Below are 16,023 nucleotides of genomic sequence, written 5' to 3'. Positions count from 1 at the left end.
GTCACTGAGGTCACACTGGGGGAGACAATTTATATGACACTCAAATGTGCCTGGAATTCATTTGCTGAACACTTGGCTTTGCCAGTCTACTTAGCAGATGATACGGACAGAGATATGATCGACAGAAACGTAATCCAATTAAAAGCACACATGCGATTTGGGAACCGGAAAGCCCTGTCCGATTATCCAATAGCAATGCGGCAGATACCAAAGAGGGTTGGCTAGAATCCTCCGCCGACCAATAGGGTTGAGAGTTGTCCGCCCGCAGTGATCCATGACTCCGCCCCCGGCTTCCATTTCTGAACCGAAGGGACGCCGCCGCGCTCGCGTAGACTCCTCGCCTTTTTTTATACACACATTTAAGTAAATAAACTAGGTTCGCTGTCGTAAATTGGGACCATTGCGTAAAGGTAACGAGTGTAACTGGAGTCCCTGTTCATCGTGGTGTGCTGTTTGAGTAGTGGCTGGAACTGTAGCTAGCATTTTAATCCCCATTTTAACTTTACTAAGCGGCGTTTTCCGCCGTTTTTTCTTTTCGCCGCCCCGCTCACTCTACCCCCTTGTGTGTGAGTAGGGGCCTGCAACGTTGGTTCAGCCACGAGGCGCGTCGGTACAGTTGGAACAGGGCGATGGCGGAGTTCGGTAACGGACTGGCGGAGGAATCCCTACTAGATTCAGACCCCGGACATCCCGAGCTGGAAGACCCAGGTGTCGGTGACGAAGAACCGGGCTTAGAAGAGGGAGAGGCCGCGATTGAAGACCCGGTAAGTGAAGGGCATTGTTTCAGCTGTGAGAACCCACATGAATACCAGGGTGCCTTATGGGCAAATCGGTGTGGTTGGGTTGAAAGCGGGCAACCAATTTGTTGACTTTTTTACCACAAATCTTGGGTCACATGCCGTGTGCATTACTGCTATCGCCAGGTCGATATTAACCGCCATTGTGGTTCACGCAGTGCAGTAGAAATGGGTGGTGACATGCGTGGTGTCGACCGCCATCTTGGCGCAACAGCGGCGCCAGTTTCTCTGCGCCAGGGAGCAGCTCGAGCCGTTGGGGTGGGGGGTGGGGGGTATCCTCGTCTCCAAAAAAATGCGAGACTGAGATGCAGGAGACAGTCAGGGGCGAGGGTAGGACAGGCCGCCGCAATTAGCCGCCGCTGTGCGAGTCTACCTGCTTGAGAAGGCGACTTGCTTACGGTAATGACACATTTTTATTCAGTTTGCCTTCACCATTCTGCCGGCTGCTGCTGCATTTCAAGTACCGGTGTGTGCACATGCAAATGACCGAGCGGCAGCAGGCTAACGTTAGCTTATGGCATGTACCAGCATCAAATACTGCAGCTAAAATGACCAGAGGACCTGTTAGCCGGACTCGGTGGTCGCGAGACAGAATGCGGAATTTGCGCCTTTAGCTCCTGCGGCTGGGTGAACTGCTGCTTGCTAGATCTGTTACCATGCGATAAAAGATCTCTGGCTAACAGGCTAGCTGGTTTTAACAAAGCTAGGGCGGAGAATGGCAGACGTGCACCTGGCCATTTTTGTCATTTTTTTAGGACGACGGTTTCGTGTCGCGCATCATTGGGGACGTACGATTCTGTATGTCATGTGTGGTGGTCCAAGATGCACACTCAGCGTCAGTCTGCCAGATTTTAATTTTCCAACAGCTCCTCACAAGTGCATATCTCCTGGTAATGTCTATACAGCGTGTCCAGGTGGGTTTTGAGGTTGTAGTATTGTAGAGCGCGGCATGCAACGCAGAAGCAGGGGGGTTGCGGTATTTTAGGGGCTGGGTTTGCATCCTTCAGTGTTTTGCCAGGGCAAGGAGAACGAGAGAAGGGAGGGGGGTGAAAGAGCTTGCTGTGAATATGCGACAAAAAATAGGAGGTCCAGCGTGTCGGATGGCTTTTCTGTGAATATGGATTACTCCCTCCTCATCAATGATCTCGAGTTGCACTGTGATGCTGTGTAGCTAAAGGTTGTTGACGTTTGATGTGACAGATTAGCAGGCACAGAGAGATGATGGGGCCACGATCCACGTGCAGTTGGTTCTCTCTGGTGAGAAGACCTGAATTTAGTATGGTCCGCCTGTGTCACTGCAGCCAGTGGTACAAAGAGCCTTTACATTACAAACCCTGTCAGCACAGGCACCAGCCCTGGATGGAGCTGGAATGACTCCCACTGTGCTGCAGTGCACCACTGTCAGACAGGAGGGTCCTCTCCCACGTGAGGACACAGCCATCTCTGTGTTCACCTTAAGAATAATACATTTGTTGGATTGTTTGTAAGAGTTACGGTTTTCTCTCTGATCATTATCGCTGCCCCAAATACATCCTCACTTGTTGTCAAAACGGCCCTTAATTGAACTTCAATTGTATTAGAGCTTCAGAGAAACAATTGTTCAGCATCACAGTAAAATAATTGCATCCTGTAGAGACGGAGAAATGTTAATCAGAAACGTTGTCTTTATAACAGAGAAATAAGCAGGTTTTTGGTGTAGTTTTGAGTGTATGTATTGTAACATGGTAAATGAATTTGGATTGATTGCTGTTGTGTTTACACCTGTTTTTACTCAGCTGAATTCTGTGTTGTGTGTCTTGTTTTAATGTTATCTCTGAACATTGGCTTTACGCTCATTGAGAAGTGACAGGAAATGTGGGTACTGAGCGACTGAACTGATTCAGTTTTGAATGCTACTCAAGCATCTCGTGGTCCTGATGAGGCACTTTTTAAGAAAACCCACCTTTTTATGGTTAACTTTCAAGTTGTGGGAGGTAGCTACTGCCAAATTTAGGCTTGGTGGTAGAAAGTGCTGTAAAAAGATTGTGGGGGATGAGAGGCATTGCAAGTACAGTGAAGGTGCAGAACCATTCAGACAGTACACTTTTAGATGGAAGTAGTCGCAATGTGTGTGGGTTTTCCGATTTGGGCAGAATCAGCGCACACACTTAAGGTCATGTTATGACATCGATATCACCTACACAGGTTCAGCATCTCCTTGCTGATGTGCCGTCTTGCCTAATGTGCAGTTGCCAAAGGGATGTAATGGCCACATTTGTTGATGATAACAATTTCGTGGTTGGATTTGGTAGTTGGGTCAGCATTTAGCGTAGCATGCCAGTCATCCACACTGTGTGTGATTATGTCGCTTGTGATTAATGTTTCAGCAAGTTGTACTGTGCTCATGATGGACCGGCAGCTCTGATAGATTTTGTGTCTGTGTTGCAGGAGCTGGAGGCAATCAAAGCCCGGGTGAGAGAGATGGAGGAAGAGGCAGAGAAGCTGAAGGAGCTACAGAACGAGGTGGAGAAACAGATGAATCTCAGCCCCCCACCAGGTGAGTGAGTGTGAGGGGGAAACCTTTCTTCCCATGTGCGCGCTCTCTCTCTCGGAATGAAGGAAAAATGCCACAATCTCAAAATAATGATTTTGTACCTACTTAAAGTAATCTCTCAGTGAAATTACCCCAACCAGTGACCTCAAACTAACATTTCTAATTTTAAAAAGCTCAGATTAGTACTTTTTTAGGTTAGTGAACTGAATTATTAGAAAACCATCACGCATGAAAACCGAAAGTTGCTTTAAAATTTAGTTTACAGTTAGAAAAGGGAATTTGATTCTATAGTTTTAATTTTATAGTTTTTATTAGTTTAATAAAGCATGTTTGTGTTATGGTCGTGCACAAACAAAATAGAGTAATTATGTAGCTGCAAGAGACTGAAGTGTGCAGCTGGAAGGCGTGAAAGGTCTATTACTTAATGTTCAACCTGCAAATCACATTTTATGGTACATTTTAGATTTAATTTAGACTTGAATATTTAGTAGTAGTGGGGGTTTATTAAGCTAAATGATGACATAGCAAAAATACACTTCCATCCACAGCAGTACACGGCTCTGCCCGGGACGCCTGTCTGCCTCTCCAAACTGGGGTCGTAATACACAGACTATCGTTAACTATCCTTCTGATGTACTTCAGACCTGCACTTGATACACCACCCATCCCGTGATTGTCAGACGCACTGCATTTCACATCATGTAGTTTGAGAAACAACCGTTTTGAATATTTGCTTTAATTAAAACATTTAGTTGCTCATATAGATTTGTTTCTCCCCCCTCTCCTGCATGCAGTCGGTCCCGTCATCATGTCCATCGAGGAAAAGATGGAAGCAGATGGCAGATCAATTTATGTCGGAAATGTGAGTAACTGTCTCTTTGTCTCATACACTTGCTGTTTTGGCCACTTTGTCTTGTTTCTTGTTGCAGCTTTTGAGATGATGTCAAAGAAAAATAAGGCAATTATTTGAGAAAACACTGAAAGCACTTTAAAGTGCTTATAAAAACTCGCCCCATTGAAGTCTGTGGATTGCTATCAGCTTTGGGTTTCTGGACACACAGTTTCCCACCATTTTCTTTCTTTGCAAATCCATTTACCATCTTAATGTGCACACAACTGCTATGTTACAACTGGATACACATATGATACACCGTTTGGAAGCTAAAACTCTTGTGATTCGACCAATGCAAACCATTTCAAGATGGAATCAGCCCTCTGTCAGACCAACCAGTATAATCAAAATTGACACGACTCACCTATGAAGCCTCATAGTAACTTAATCCACCATATTCCAAAAGAAGTGGTCTTTTTACGTTGTCAAAGATCCAGACGATCCAATCCAGTAAAAACATTTAGTCCAAAACATATTATTCTATCACTAAATCATCAGGGACTGCTGCAGCATCGTTTCTATTTGCCGGCAGACGTGGCTCATTTGTCATTATAACCATAACAACTCCGATTTGGTTGTAAACAAATGCGATATCTTGTATTCAAATTAGCTGCTGAACTCTGACCTTTTAGCTGACACCAAATTCGACCCAATAGGAGCTGACATGTCCCGTACACGGCCCACAGTAGCCAACGAGAGCCCGCTCTGAAAGAAAGGGCCAGCCGCTATTATTTCGTGTGTAGGCCAAGCCAGTTTTAAGCAGTTGTGCCGATGACTGGCACTTCGTGTAGCCAGTAAAATTGTAAAAAAAAATAACAATATCCAGCTTTAACTAGGAAGTTCATGATCTACCAGCAAAAAAAACACATCTGTGTCAATCTACTGGCTGATGCAGAGCAATGCAGAAGCAACCGCTTGCCGCTAAGGGGCGGTGCTGTTTTTGGAAAAATACGCTTCAGTTTCAGCTATAGTTGTCTGCATGCATGTGTTAGCAAACATTTTCAAGTGGAAACAAAAAATATTAGTTTGTGTGTTTTAAACTTACATTAGTCAATTCCTGTAGCACTTACAGTGATTCTGACTTTTGGGTTCAGAGTGTTATCTTTCAGAGAAGCCCAAAACCAAATGGTTCAACAACTGCATTCAATTTACTTTGTATATGCCTTGAATAGGTGTTTTGCATGAATTTTACACAAATGGTAAGAGGTTAAGCTCTAAACTAAGCAGACATTTTCAAGTCATTGAAATCATGGCATTTAGGTTGTGGTCACTCTGGGATTTTAATATTTCTTTTAGAATTGTCTTTAAGTTACTATAAAGGCGCTTTACATGACAAATCTCCTTACTTTGTAGCCTTGCCTTTATGTTTTGGTTGTAGTCTTGCTGGAAAATTGTGCCAAACACAGCATATAGCATGACAACCACAGAGCTAAAGTTTGATTTCATAAGGACATTTCACCGTCTTCTGCTCTCAGAGTCTCCGGTGTGTCTTCTGGCAAACGATGGCTTTCTCCCATAAAGCTGCGACTGAGTTGCTTCCTCAAGTTGCCTCTTGGTAGCCACTCGACACTTTTTTTAGGACCGCCTGCTATAGATAGAATTAAAGCTGTGCAATATTCTCCCCATATTTCTTAAGATTAAACTTGTGAACTCTAAAGCATATTTAGTTTTGTTAGATAGTGTTCCTGTGTTTTCATGATTACTCTTTTCACTGACCAGCTGCAGCTGTATTTCACCTGAAATCACTTGTCCTACCTGAATAGCACACAGGTGACAACACTAGTGGAAAAACTGGGTGGATACTTGTAAACAGATTGTTTTTGTATTTGGGCTTGATGTAGAAAGATTTTTATTTAGTTTGACCTTTGACTTAGTTCACCGTCAAATCTTAAATCAATCTATATATCTATAATCACTATACTTGACATTTGTTTCTCTTTCTGTTGGTCTTTTGTTTTTGTTTTGTTTTTAGACTTAATATTATATTTTATGGTACTTTTATATTTAATAGGTACTTGCTTTTCCATTTCAGCCTGCCTAATTTAGTCAAACTGAACTATAATTCTTGGTGCATGAAGTGTGCATGTAAGTCATAGGCAGTAAGGAAAATGTAATAATGAATGTATTAATATATTATGTAAGGCACATGCTGATGAAAAATAATTGCAATCTTGATTTTAAGTGTACATGCTCAAACATTAGTGATGCATCTCTGTTGATGTTTAACCTTTTATCTTTTCTTTCTTCAGGTGGACTACGGTGCCACGGCAGAAGAGCTCGAGGCTCATTTTCATGGCTGCGGTTCAGTAAACAGAGTCACCATCCTATGTGACAAATACACAGGGCATCCCAAGGGGTAATAAAACATCGATATACCGTACCTTTTCACTATGCAGTAGAGGGGTGGTTATCATCACCAAATCACACTGTTGTTGAGAAATAAGACGTTTAGATGTTTCTGATCATCTCTAATAAATGAAGACATTCTCTGCATGTTGCTGATTTGGGTTTGTTTTTCTTCAGGTTTGCCTATATTGAGTTTGCAGACAAAGAGTCTGTTAGGACAGCCATGGCTTTGGACGAGTCCCTATTCAGAGGAAGGCAGATAAAGGTAAGAATTTCAGCTTTTTAAATGTTCCTATTTTCATAGAGCAGCTGGGGGGTCCTCACATTGAAAAGTCAGCAGTCGTAGGTCAGAACAACAAGAAAAGTGACACCATTGCAAGATGAACTAAGAAAGGGGCAATGTGAAGACGCATAACAAAGATTATCACCTGTAGGGGTGTGCCATATCATTCACATTATATATCGGTATAATTTATTTTTATTTTTCGTGACAGTGGCAATATTTCGATTTAATTGACACAATGACATCATACGGTTAAACGCTGCAACAACAAGCATGGCTGAAAGCTAAAGTAACATTAATGCTGTCTCCGCGGTACAAGAGTTGCTTCTAAAAAGGGGAGCGAATTCAGTAGTGTAGTAGTGTGGTTTTGTTGCAAAAGATCAGATGTAAAACAAACCGCGGGAATGTTAAAGAAGTGCAAGAAGACTGTAAGAACAAATAAGGGCTGTACAACAAACTTATTTCACAGAGCAGAAGCACCTGGTTGAGTACGAGGATCGCTGTAATATCGTGATATTATTTTAGTGCCATATCAATTCGCCCCATGTGCCCTGTGGCTTCATCATTGCAAGTTGCTGAAATATTTAGTGCATTTACAAAATGAACTGAGCCAGTGACTGTGACACTAAATTTAGCTGATGCTGGAGTGACTGTGGCAAAAACTACTTTGATCACTCCTCCAGATCTGGGTGGGGTTGTCCTGTTTGGCTGAGAAATATAGTTGTCTTTGTGCTTAAAGAGAAATTTGATGAAGGTGTCTCATTTTCATTGTTGTTGGTTGAGCAGAGCAGCTCTACAGTAGATGATTATCAGATTATTTGTGCTTCTCTGGTGAAATTTCCTAATTCCTAATAGTGACAGGGGCCGATGCTCAGTTGGGCATGAATTTAAAGTTTATAAATATGCTTTTGTCACCAAGAAACCTAAATACATCTGCTATTTCAAACTGAAAGGAAAGCTTGATTTAAAAATGTTTAGAATAAGATTCATATTACCTCACCGGCCACAAGACTGGATGTCAGTTTATGTACCGGCCCCTTGATTGATTTCTCGCTCCTCAGGTGGGCGCTAAGAGAACAAACAGACCAGGCATCAGCACCACAGACCGCGGCTTTCCACGGGCTCGGTTCCGGTCACGGGGAGGAAGCTTCTCATCGCGTGCACGCTACTACAGCGGCTACACGCCACCCAGAGGCAGAGGACGGGCCTTCAGGTGAGCTGACGCCGAGGCGCCTCAGGTCTGACGCCGTGGGAGAACACTGGACCTGCATGCACTGCACCTCACTCACTGTTTGCACTGAAAGGAAAGGACAGGAGAAAACAGGGCAGACAATTATGAACAGCCAGGATTAGCAGCAGCTGTTATAGATAGACCTGCAGTTACTTTATTGGCATTTCTTGTACAGACGAGGAATTCAGGAGAAAACACAGATTGGACTAAATTGGTGCACAGCAAATTAGAGTTGCCTGTTTCGGCCCTCAATCATAGTCAGGGTTAACACTCTCCCCTCACTGTATTTTACCACAAGTAGAACAGGGCAAGAAAGTTAATGTTTGAGAATCCTGAACATCTCTATTTGCTATGCTGGTGACAAATGAAAGGAAAAAGCAACATGAAGTGTCTTAGTTTGGAGTCAGGCCTCCATGAGCCTCCAGAACAGCTTAAGTGCTCCTTGCCAAGTGTGTGGAACTCTTTTGGAGGGATGAACACCATTCCTCCACAAGATAACCCCTCATTTATATTTTTTTATATATACACACACACATAACCTTTATTTAATCAGGTCGTCTCATTGAGATTAAGATCTCTTTTGCAAGAGAGACCAGAGTGCAGCGGGGAGGGGGGGGACAAACATAGCCAGACATGACAAGGCATCAGAGGAAGTCCCATACATCACTAAATAGATCTGAAGATAAAAGTTTAGATGATTTGGTGTTGCGGGGATGGTGGTGGAGAGCATTATCTTACACGTTGGTTCAAAATCTTCCTTAAGTGTGAAACTGGGTTGAGATCTGGTGATTAAGGCCGTAGCATTTTATTCACATCATTTTCATACTCAGCAAACCATTCAGCGAGCTTTGGTGTTTCTCTGCTCCTTTATTCAGGTTTTTCCTTTCATTTGTCCCTTGTCTGTAGATGACTTGCAGGGTTCATACATCAGGAAGTTTGCAGTACTTCATGCTGCTGGTAAAAATGCCCTGAGCACAAGCCTGTGTGGGATGTTTATTAATAAATGTACTTTAGCAAACAAACAGCTTGAGGACAGCTCATAAAATTATCTAGTGGAAATGTGTCCCCTTGCTTGGTACAAATTGTTGTCCAGATTTAGTTTTGTCACCAGAGATAATTGGGTGGACAGTGTAGTGTAAGAAAGGTGTGTTTTGTTTTTTTTTATATTATTTTATGTGGTCACATCAAAAAGACTTGATAGACTGAGCAACTTGAGAATGGAGATGAGGAAAAACAAAATTCCTTTACGATAGAGTAGAGGGGTAAGTACAGAAGGGCAGAGAAGAAATCTGAGCATTGTCAGTGAGAGGAGGTAACATTTCTAAAGGTCTTTATACATTCGCTTTAAGATCTGAGTGTTGCGTGCAGTGTGTAAATATATTTAGAGAGTCTAATAGAAACACAGATGCACAAACATGATGTGTAGTGAGGTTAGAAATAACATCAGGTGTGGGACTGAGGGGCTCACTACATACCACATCACATACAACCATTTCAATACAGGCCAACAGACTTGGTGCACATCACTTTGTTCTTCCCATGCTGTCAGTAACACCATGTGTGGGTCAGTGCCAACGTAATGATTACAGAAAGGCACAGGTGCAAAGCTCCGCCAGCTGGTTTTTCATTTCTTTTGGGAGGAGTTGGGATGCCATTTGTAATTGGACCATTTATGGCAGGCAGTGGTTCAAACCATTTAGCATTAACTGAGACGCTGCTTCACTCTATTCCAGCATTGTGGCAGCTGTGTCTGACGCTCCACATCATCAGTAGTATGTTCAAAACCTGTCGCAGCTGCCAGTTGTGATGGTGTTTGTGGTGGTGTGTTTTTTTTGTTTGTTTTTTGTTGTTGTTTTTATAGAGCTGTTAAACTCTGTGTGGTCTGTCGTTACTGTGGTACATATTGAACACCAGAAAAGGCCTGCTGTCGATCAAAGTGTTGTGCACTGATTCTGGTGGCTTTCTTCATACAGTGTGTTGACGGGCTTTACTTCAGCTCTCCAGTGGAGTCCTGTAAGTCTTTGTAGTCTGGTTTCTACTGCAAGGCCTCATGGGGTTTTCACTGTAAACTTTCACTAAGTGTTTACAGCATGTGATTAACACACTTGGCAGTTAACCTTGAACTAGAACTGCAAAATAATCTGAGAGGTTTAGAGTATAATTGAACAACATAACCTGCAGTCTACCCTTTTTTATATAAACTGTGGTTAGCCCTGGTAGGCAGTGAGAAGTCAAGGCTACAAAGAATCTCACTAGAAACTCCTCATTAAACCCCATCAAGCTCTATCTTTGGAGCCATCTTGTTTTTTTCCCCCCCTGTCGGTACGGAGAAAAGCGGTGTGGAGCCAAACACGTTGATCAGCATGCCAACTTCCCCACACATGCACTGAGCTTTGAGACTGAGAGATTCTGATTCGGTCCTCCCTGTAAAGCATCTGGAACCTTCAGCCCTTGGGTGTTGCTTAATGTTGAACACAGAACAGTTTCCAGAAGAAAGATGCTGCAGGAGTAATTTTGGAAAGAGGCTAAAACCCTCATGCGGAGGTCTTTTTTTCAGTGACTAAACAGTTTGCAAAGTTCTTCAGACAAGCCCCATTTTTGCTCTTGCTCTTGACTCGAGTATTTGCAATGAAGTCCCATTTCAGTAGGGCTGCAACGATTATTCGACGTCGACTATAAAAAAAATTTGTCGACGTCAAATTTCATTCTTGAAGTATTGTTACAGAGAGGCTGTTTAAGGGAGAGATAGCAATCTTCTTAAGAACATTTCTGGTTGTTTATTTCTAACTACAGTGCACTACAGGAAGTACTGGGTGCAGTATCGCTTCCACTGTCTGCTATGACTGCTTGACTGTAAGACTACTCACGAAGAAACATTCACGCAAGAAGTGGAAAGCAACAGAGAAAGAGGCTAACAGCAAAACATTTTTTGTTTTGTTTTTTTTACAAGTTTTAGATGTTATTTAATCACTTAATACACTTTTTTGAGTGCATTTGAGGTGAAAAATCAACTGTGGAGAATTTAAATATTGTCATTTTTACCAAAGTTGATGGCGAATCGAAAATGTGCTTAAACGTTTTCGGGGTTGAGAAGCTCCACAAGCGCTCGCCAGGTGAGCGGGGCGGGCGGGCCGGCCGGCCAGCCAGTCACACCCGCTGAGCCCTCTGGTCCCAGTTACTCAAACAACAGAGCAGCAGCGACAGAGGAAAGGCCACAACTGAAAGATAGTTATTCTGTCTTTACAATCTGAGTAATGGTTTAACATTTTAACAAGTAAATCAAGAAACCTCTGGCTCGTGATGTAGCCTACAGAACATTATCTGCATATAGCTTAAAACTAATAAGCACATTGGAAAAATAAACTACAGTAGTAGTATGAAAGAGGACTATTGCTTTATTATTCTAAATAGACATTACATTGTTAGTGTACAGTTGTGGTTATAGTACTTGATTTTAATTTGCTTTTGTTTTATATAGTTCCAAAGCAAAAATCTTTGTTGAAAAGTTAAAAGTTAGTATAACTCAGTGAATTATAGGAGTAGCCTATGCTGTCTAGGCATCTTCCCTGGTTTACCCCTGGCGTTAATACTGGTTTACTATTCAGAATGAACACCTCGTTCATTTAATGGTAACGTTAGCTAGTTAGGCTGTGTGTTTGAGATCAGTAATTCATTTGAAAGAGATTTAATTAGTTAAATGATTGAATTAGGGTTAGTGTTAAGAGGGTGACTAAAATAATTGTGACTAATCGAATAAATAACAGATTAGTCGACTGCGAAAATAATCATGAGTTGCAGCCTTACATTTCAACGAGTCTACCCTTTTTAGATAACCACAAGAAAGGGTTACATCTCTGCTCATTCCTTTGTGTGAGAAAATGTCTGAACCACAAGGTCAGAATCTCTCTAATCACTCTGTGTACTTACTCCAGCCACTCCCACACATACCAAGAAACCCTAACCCTGCCAGTTTACTCGCTGGGATTTGGCCCGAGCTGCAGGACAAGGCACACAAAGACCGGGCTTAAATCAAGTCTCCATGAGCTGAAAGTACTGATACTAATGGGTATTTTATTGGCAAATAATTTATTGAAACACTAAGCATTATTTGCATTTGACTTTTAACTGCTTTAAAGTCGGCTTGTTGGTTTGTATGCAGAGGTAAGACATGATTGTTGATCTTGAAAGTTCTGTCTGGCTGATTTGTAGTTATGTGATCATGAAAGTAAGATTTCACACCCCTATCCAACAGAACAGCAAGAAAAAAAGTACAGTTTTGAGTATGTTGTCCAGTCAGTCGGATTTAAACCTGGTAGTTCCAAGGTCATGAAATAGTAATATGACTGCCGTGGCTGAACTCAATCTAGAAAACACCCTCAAGGGTATTACTGATAGCTACATAGTGTATCTTCTTCCCATTATCTAACGGCAGTGTTTAATATGTAATAATCACCCACAGAGAATAGCATGCAGAGAATTGTTCCACTTGAACTGGCCTTGATCACTTCTCGCAGAGGAGAGCAGAAGGGCTGTTTGGTCCCTACATCAGGAATTCATCACTGGTCTACTTAAGACCGCACTGCACTTGAACAGAATCAGACTCAGATCTGAACCTGAGCTGCACTTTTCACTGGTGCCTTGTCTTGTTGCGGGAACACATCCATGGTGAAGAAAAACACATGGTGAGTTCAGAATCTTTGCATTGACCCCTTGTGTGCTTGGGAGGATTTCACAGTTCTTGGCTACGGCCGTGCAATCACAGTCCAACAGATACATTCTAATAAAGTATCTAAGTGTTGATTGGCTTTCTTTATAAGAAGTTCAGATTTAACAAGGCCTCGGCAAGTGTTGTCTGCACAGGCTAAAACAGAGCAACATCTGCCAGAATTTAAAGTTTACATGCCCTTAAGAAATTGGCGTCTGGGATTACATCCATTAACAGCATTGTTGGAGTCATCTTCCCAAGTTGGCATGGTAAAAAGCAAAGATTTTGATGTGAGCCAGAAGACACGCATACTGTACTCATGATGTGGAAGAACCTTTTTTTATTATGCTTATGTGTGTCCTTGCATGTACATTAACCCCCCCACACACACACACACACACACACACACACAAACTCAGATTTACCTTTACAGCGCTCACGCCCAGAAACGAGGGTTCATTACTGCAGCCTGACCTCAGCATCTATCCTAATGCCTACTGGTTTCAGTCCCAGTGTGACCTCTTTTTGTGTTGTGTTGCCACTGATTGATGTGAGAAGGTGGAGTGTGTGTGTGTGTGGAAGGTTTGCTGCTACCTGGCGTTTGTGTATGTGTTGGGCAGTGTTTGAGTGTATTATAATGCTGCAGCTGTGAGTTGTGTCCGCCCCCAAATTGGGGTGTGTGTGTGTGTGTGTGTGTGTGTGTGTGTGTGTGTGTCTATATGTACGTGCACCGTGTTGTGGCTGGGGGTACGTGTGTGGTGCTGTTTGTCCTCAAGGTCTTTCCCCACAGTGACCCCAGAGGCGGCTCTCGCAGAGAGAGAGAGAGAAAGAGGGAGAGAGAGTGCCTTTGCTGTCCCCTCACACTCACACACTTAGTATTATTATTCTAACATCTGGAAGTTAAACACTTTTCCTCTCTTGACAAAGCTGCTTTCAGCTTCTTTCAACACTGTAGTCCCTTCTTCCAGATTTATTTGTTTACCTTGTTAATCAAAGGCACCATACCGTTAAGATGGTATGTCTATTCAGTGATTTGTGAACACGGTCCTAAACTTTCTGTCATTCATTTTTATATACATACCAATAACCCCCCCCCCCCCCCCTTCCAGTTTACTTCTTGGACTGAAATTTCAGCAGACCCTTTCTCTGCCCACAATCATACATACACTATATTATATCACACCAGGAAATTGGTGTCCGTCTTTTTAAGCCAACCAGAAAAAAACTCACCCTCTTTTTCTCTCTCTTTTCCAGGGGCCGAGGGCGAACAACATCGTGGTATTCCCCTTACTAAACCCCCCCCCCCCCCCAACACTCCCTTACTATCAAACCTCTTCCCCTCTCTGTTCCCATTTAAAAAAAAAAAAAAAAAAAAAAAAAAAAAAAAGCACACACAGTGGGGGGAAAAAAAATTTCCTCTCCCTTCCCCAACAATAAAAGAAGAGCCCCAGAAGAGAGAAAAAAAGACAAAAAAGAAAAAAAAAACACTTCTCCTGGACAGAGAGACTGACTGGCCGCAGTGTGAGATTGTGTGTGAGCGTGCGTGTGCGGAGGTTGATGCGGTCACCCCCTGGTAAGGTATAAGTTGGCCATTGGGGAAAGAATAACGGTGGCAGATTTCATCATTTGTTTGTTGTTGGTTTTGAGGGGCGGGGAGGGGGCAAAAAAAGGAGGAAAAAAAAAAGAGAGCGAGAAGATGGTATCTCAGGCTGCAGATGTGTCTCCTTTGGTCTGGCTGTGACCTCCTGCTTTCACACCATCACCAACACAGCCCACCCACTCACCCTCAACCACCAAAACAAGAGAAAAAAAAGTGGGGGTGGGGGGGCAGCAACAAGAAAAGATACTGTATTCATTTATTATTATTTTTTTTTTTGCTTTTTAATGTACCGTACATATGTGAAACTTTCACTAGCCAGAGTACTTGTTGTGTTTTAAGTTTGTGGTTTGGAGTATATCATTACCTACCAATCCCTCCCCCCTCCCTCAACCCCTTTTGTGTCCGCCGTTCTCTGCACCTTTCAACCCCTCCCCTCCCTGCATTTTATAACCCATGCTTTTTCTTCGTTCCCCCTCCCCTCCTCCCCTCCTCGGCTCATCACACCATGGATTGTTTTTCGCTGTCCGCTGCTCTGTGGACAGTGATGGAGCTTCAGTGTTCAGTGGGATTGTACATGCATAGATTTTTTTTTCTTTGTTTTCACATGAGCGGGGTTCCTCGTTGTGCTGCCACCTCCCCCGCCGCTCGTCCATACCTGTCACCTCCAACTCAGGCATGGCCAAAGCTTATTTTATACCCTTGACAGGCATCAATGTTTTTATTTCGTGCTACCCCTGCATCCCACCTCCTTCCCAACCTCCCCTACCTTCTTCCCACCCTCCCCTCTGTGCTCCTTGTCTTCCGTCTCTCCTCCTCCCCTTTCCCCACCCCCCCTCCTCTCTCTGTATATTAGACCACTTCTTGTCGTTTCAGGTTTCAGGACCAGTGGAGGCTGACGACCCCTCCCCAGGTGGCGCCGGCCCCCCCCACTGTCTCCGCAGCGTCTCTCTCTCTCTCTGCTCCCGCTATGCACACTCACCCCATCCTGTCCGTGTGGGGGGGCGGGGGTGGGGGGCAGGGTGACCACAGGCCCGCCGCGGGGGGCATTTACTACAACAGCAAACGCTGATGATGCTTTTAGTCCCTTTTCACACGTCAACTCACTCTCTCACACACACACACACACACACACCTGTTCAACATGCACCACAGAACACTGCAGTACAGGCGGCACTTAACAGGCAGCCAACCCAACACATGATTTATATACAGAGAGCTGAAGCCAACACAACATAGCTGAGTGGCAGGCAGGCAAGTTTGCGTGAGAGTGAGGAAGGCAGGACCAGAGACAAGGGTGTTTATTGGGGTGTACAGTGCGGACCTTAAGGCGCCCCCTTTCTCTGACTACGCGCAGTGCAGTCACGGCTTGTCTGAGGAAGGCTAAAGAGCTAACGGCATTGATTATTAATTTAATAAATGGAGTGGGCCGGAGCTGTTATTTTAGGGCAGGGAAAGTCAGGGGTGGGGTTTGTGTGGAGACTTTTTTTTTTTTTTTTCTTTGAAGAAAAAGGGGAGTGGGTTTGAACAAATGTTTTGCTTTTTTTTTAACCCATGAGTCTGTAATTAGGAAAAAAAATAAAAAAATAAAGACATTGTGTAAAAATGATGCTGTGTCTGTGTGAGTTTGTTCTGATCT

At 43.3% G+C, this 16,023-nt stretch overlaps 1 protein-coding gene across 3 annotated transcripts; it reads left to right on the top strand.

The window, feature by feature from the left end:
• The first annotated feature begins 292 nt into the window (after nucleotides 1–292).
• pabpn1 (poly(A) binding protein, nuclear 1) lies at nucleotides 293–15,886 on the top strand. Of its 3 annotated transcripts, none has more exons than XM_038725306.1 (7): nucleotides 293–764; nucleotides 3,225–3,333; nucleotides 4,125–4,192; nucleotides 6,472–6,578; nucleotides 6,746–6,833; nucleotides 7,913–8,064; nucleotides 15,261–15,886. In XM_038725306.1, the coding sequence occupies exons 1-7, from the start codon at nucleotides 630–632 to the stop codon at nucleotides 15,454–15,456; spliced, it is 855 nt and encodes a 284-aa protein (XP_038581234.1). In that variant the 5' UTR covers nucleotides 293–629; the 3' UTR covers nucleotides 15,457–15,886. The 3 variants fall into 3 exon arrangements, with proteins under 3 accessions (XP_038581234.1, XP_038581235.1, XP_038581236.1); XM_038725307.1 differs by lacking the exon at nucleotides 15,261–15,886 and adding an exon at nucleotides 14,042–14,600 and having other exon boundaries at nucleotides 294–764; XM_038725308.1 differs by lacking the exon at nucleotides 293–764 and adding an exon at nucleotides 1,085–1,196.
• Nucleotides 15,887–16,023: the final 137 nt, after the last annotated feature.

The sequence above is a fragment of the Micropterus salmoides genome, unplaced genomic scaffold (assembly GCF_014851395.1).
Source record: "Micropterus salmoides isolate LMB-PRFRI ecotype aquatic unplaced genomic scaffold, ASM1485139v1 Ms_hic_scaffold_1, whole genome shotgun sequence".
Classification (NCBI taxonomy): domain Eukaryota; kingdom Metazoa; phylum Chordata; class Actinopteri; order Centrarchiformes; family Centrarchidae; genus Micropterus; species Micropterus salmoides.
The sequence above is the reverse complement of the archived record's forward strand: the minus strand, read 5'-3'. Positions and strand labels throughout refer to the sequence as shown.

Excerpts from the sequence above, each read along its gene's own strand:
- pabpn1 (XM_038725306.1), top strand. The coding sequence starts at position 630 with ATGGCGGAGTTCGGTAACGGACTGGCGGAGGAATCCCTACTAGATTCA. Across the intron at positions 3,334-4,124 it reads GAATCTCAGCCCCCCACCAG|TCGGTCCCGTCATCATGTCC; the intron begins GTGAGTGAGTGT and ends TCCTGCATGCAG. Across the intron at positions 8,065-15,260 it reads GGCAGAGGACGGGCCTTCAG|GTTTCAGGACCAGTGGAGGC; the intron begins GTGAGCTGACGC and ends TTGTCGTTTCAG.